The sequence below is a fragment of the Diplotaxodon limnothrissa genome, linkage group LG11 (assembly GCF_057381915.1).
Source record: "Diplotaxodon limnothrissa isolate DT_005_m linkage group LG11, D_limnothrissa_male_GT1.1, whole genome shotgun sequence".
Taxonomy (NCBI): domain Eukaryota; kingdom Metazoa; phylum Chordata; class Actinopteri; order Cichliformes; family Cichlidae; genus Diplotaxodon; species Diplotaxodon limnothrissa.
The window spans coordinates 8,179,820-8,183,516 of record NC_140606.1 but is presented as its reverse complement, the minus strand read 5'-3'; the positions used below and the strand labels follow the sequence as shown (position 1 = coordinate 8,183,516).

Below are 3,697 nucleotides of genomic sequence, written 5' to 3'. Positions count from 1 at the left end.
CATCTCTCTGAGTGGGTCAAAGCTGTCAAAGTAAATGTGTACAAAAAAAAAAAAGATTCAAGAGAAAGCTGAGCAGGTCAAATAATCAAAGAACTCGTGTTTGAACTCCACCACATATCTACACAGGCAGGGCTGCTTCAGTGCACATTCAATATCTCTGCAATGAGCCTGACATGCTACATATTAAACTAGTCCAAAGAACACTGCAAAGAGTTAACTGATATCATCATGTGAGGACATTATTGGCAGAGCAAAACCACGTTCATTCACTAAAGTGTAAACACAATATTTACATAATGACAGGAAAAAAAAGGTTTTAATAAAAATATCTTATAATTACAATAGTCTATTTTAAGCATATAAGTCTTCCTTTCACATACTTTTATAGAACATTTGCGTCTCTATATTTACAATCGTATTTGTCTCGAATCGGAATTGTTCTTCTTTACAATATCAAACATTTTAAGAAACCAGGGATGGCAATCCCTGTTCAACACAAATCATCTATTTTAAACAATAGATGTCCAAAAAAAAAACATGTACAAGGATTTTTCGCAGTTTAGTAAAGCTTTAAACTGGAGTCATTTTTAGTTACTCTTTAAGCACAATTCACAAACAGTTTTCATAGCTGTTGATAGATGGGTTTCCAACAACAACAACAACAACAACAACAAAACTTGTCAGCATGGGGATCCCATATTTTCACTCTTTTTGGGGAAAAAAAAGTGACAAGAAGTGAGAGCAACTTAAGCAGGAGGAAGGATGGGGAGATGTCTACACACTGAGTCCTTGTTCAATGGAACAAAAAAAAACTGATATGAATAGTGATTTTATTTGGGTTTAATTCCTCCCAGCGGTTTTGAAATCCCCTTGTGATTGTGCCTCCAGTTGGGTGTGAGTCCCTGGCGAAGCTTTGCTGGCTTTGGAGCGGCTCTGTGCAGCCTGCACACCTGTGGAGGGGATGAATAGAGGCGAGGGGGGGTGAGCTGCAAAGCTCCAGACTGACTGGCGCCACCGACAAAACAGAGGCCATGCTTGATCAACAACCCAAAACAAACCAGGTCAAACCACAACCACACAGCACCTTGGGCTGTTCGGCAAGGCTGGCGAGGACCAGCCGGGACTCTCTAGAAGGCTGTGGAGTGTTTCACTGTAGCACACACCACCTACATTCTCTTAGTCCTGTCCAGGTGTGTTTGAATTCAGTGCTGTAAATCTGGTTTAAAAGCCAGGAACTGAGCAGAGTGTATATGACACTGAGCCAGAGAGAGGGGGGAGGAAAGAAAGTGTGTGTTTGTGCATGTGTGTAAGAATGAAAGAGAGGGCAAGCTGAGGTTTTAACCCTCTCTTCTTCTGAGATTGCTACACCAGTGACAGTTATTGCGCAAAGCACAGCTGCATCTGAGACTGGTGCCAATTTCATGTTCCTCAATTATTATTTTCCCTGACATCTACTGGCCTCCCCAGAGCACTCTAGAGATTGTCAATCTACACCACATATAGGCTACAGTATTCAAATTACTGAGGATGTCTCACTAACCACCAAATACGGTTGCATTTTTTATGTTTATAAAAAATAAATGCATAAAAAATTAATAATGTTCACAAATATTTAAAATAATATAGCAATAATATTTTACACCCACTTACCAATGTAGTGCTCAAGTCTCAGCGACATAAAATCGAGTCCTCCGGCTTTTTGACTATAGACGTCCTCTACAGAAAGATAAAGAAGAGAAACAACACGTGAAACGATGTCGCGCTTTGGATGACAAAACTAAATAAAGGCAAGGCCCTGGAAATAATAATAATAAATGGCATACAGCAGAGCGGCAGAAAATTAGCCGGCTATATCTCCCATAATAAATTCTCTTATAGGCTATTGAATAACAAATTGCCCTTATTGTGCGCAGTGGAGTGGGCTGCGGGCTGAGGTACTTCACCAATCCTGGAATAAGGTGGGCCTCTGACACACACTGCCATTATCATGCAAATCATACGGCCCGCAATCAAGTGCGCAATCTAACCCACGTCAAATGCGATTTTTACGCATGATTTTTCAAGCCTCTGATAAGTGCTGTATGACATTCTGATTTTTTTTCCTGTCCTTTTTCACTAACACTGCAAGAACAATGACACATAACGAGTATGACGTGCTTTGTCTGAGTCTGAGTGGCGAACGGCAGTCTGGCACCGGGAGGTAAACTGGGGTCCCCCCCCACCTCCTCCTCCCCGGTCAGTCCCGGTGAAAACGGGGCGAACCGAGAGGCTCCTCCTGACTCCAGCTTACCTGGTGCTGATCAATGTTGAGCACCGTCAGTGGTGTCCTGCTGGGGTTCGAGGCTCGAGGAGGGCAGGTCCCGGTCAACTGAGGCTGTTGTTTATGTAGAGAAGGGTGCGTCTCCAGGGCCAGCTGCAGGTCCAGAATGTAGTCTATGACATGCTGGAGGATCTCCACTTTGCTGACTTTCTTATCCTGCGGAATGGTGGGCACCAGGCGCTTCAGCCGGCTGTAGCAGTCGTTCATGTCGTACTGCAGGCAGAACAGGTCCTCTTCTTCCATCCTGCACCGGGCGATGTTGAGGCTCTGCTTCGACAGATAGTGCAGGGAGAGCTGGCTGCCGCTGGAGGAGGAGTCCTGGGGGCGGACTGGAGTAACAGCCTTCATCTTAGATAACCGACGGCTCAGAGAGAAGCAACGACAAATCGAGCAATTACACTACTGGTGTCGAGAGGTATTTTAAGATTATAGCACGTCGCTGTTAACACAGAAAAAAACTAATACGGCCGCAAATTAGAGAGAGAATAAGATAACGAAAAGGTGGAATTGTAGCCTGTCAACACATCCCGTTGAGCTTCGTAGTTCCTCCTACTTCAGCAGGCTCGATGTGAAAGGAATGAATAGATTTCCTACATTTATAGAGGAGAGGGGAGGCGCCTATCCAGCCGGCTGACAGATCAGGGAGAGAAGCTGGTCAATCACCAGCAGTCCGCTGCCCACCGACCCGACAACGGAGCCGAGAAAAAGGCGTGTCTCATTCTCTGTGCGCTGCGGTGGGCTGTCTATCGGTAGGAGGAGTGTGTGTGTGTGTGTGTACGCGTGACTGACTGAGAGAGAGAAAAAGAGTGGCGATCGAAAGCAATGAATTACAGCGACGGTCCAAAGGCAAAAGTCTCAATTTGTCTTTTCGACCAGCGGTACAACGGGTCTGTCTTAAAGGAGCAAATATGGAATCGATCCTGACAGAGGTGATGGTATATATGCACAATTCACCAGGCTGATTAGCGCTGGATTGCATCTTTAGTGTCGTAGTCATTGATGCGTAATTACGCACAGCCTCGCTGGTATTGATCTCTCCGGTGACGGATGATCCCGAGCCAATCTACCTGCACATAAAAAAACAAAAAACAAATAAACGAAACGAAACAAAAGCTTTAAATAAACATTAGCGTCTGTTACAATCAGCAGTAAGTTTTCTGGTCCTAGTGAGATCTTTTATCAAATGAGGTGCTGTTAATACAACATTCTATTCGAATTTTGTTACACATATGTTTTTAATCAGATTTATTTTGAGAAAGAAAGAGAGAGAGAAAGAAATCATTCTAGTTCATCGTAATCGTCGACTGAATGAATTGTTATGACTTCATAAAACAAACAAAAAGACTTTTGTCTCAGCTTTTCCTGCAGGGCTGCAGC

General features: G+C 43.9%; 1 protein-coding gene across 1 annotated transcript; it reads right to left on the bottom strand.

The window, feature by feature from the left end:
• Positions 1-685: 685 nt before the first annotated feature.
• On the bottom strand, positions 686-2,874 carry id4 (inhibitor of DNA binding 4). Its single transcript, XM_085365015.1, has 3 exons — positions 2,291-2,874; positions 1,651-1,716; positions 686-950 (listed from the first exon to the last, which is right to left on the bottom strand). The coding sequence occupies exons 1-2, from the start codon at positions 2,666-2,668 to the stop codon at positions 1,669-1,671; spliced, it is 426 nt and encodes a 141-aa protein (XP_085221141.1). The 5' UTR covers positions 2,669-2,874; the 3' UTR covers positions 686-950; positions 1,651-1,668.
• Between the last annotated feature and the right edge of the window lie 823 nt (positions 2,875-3,697).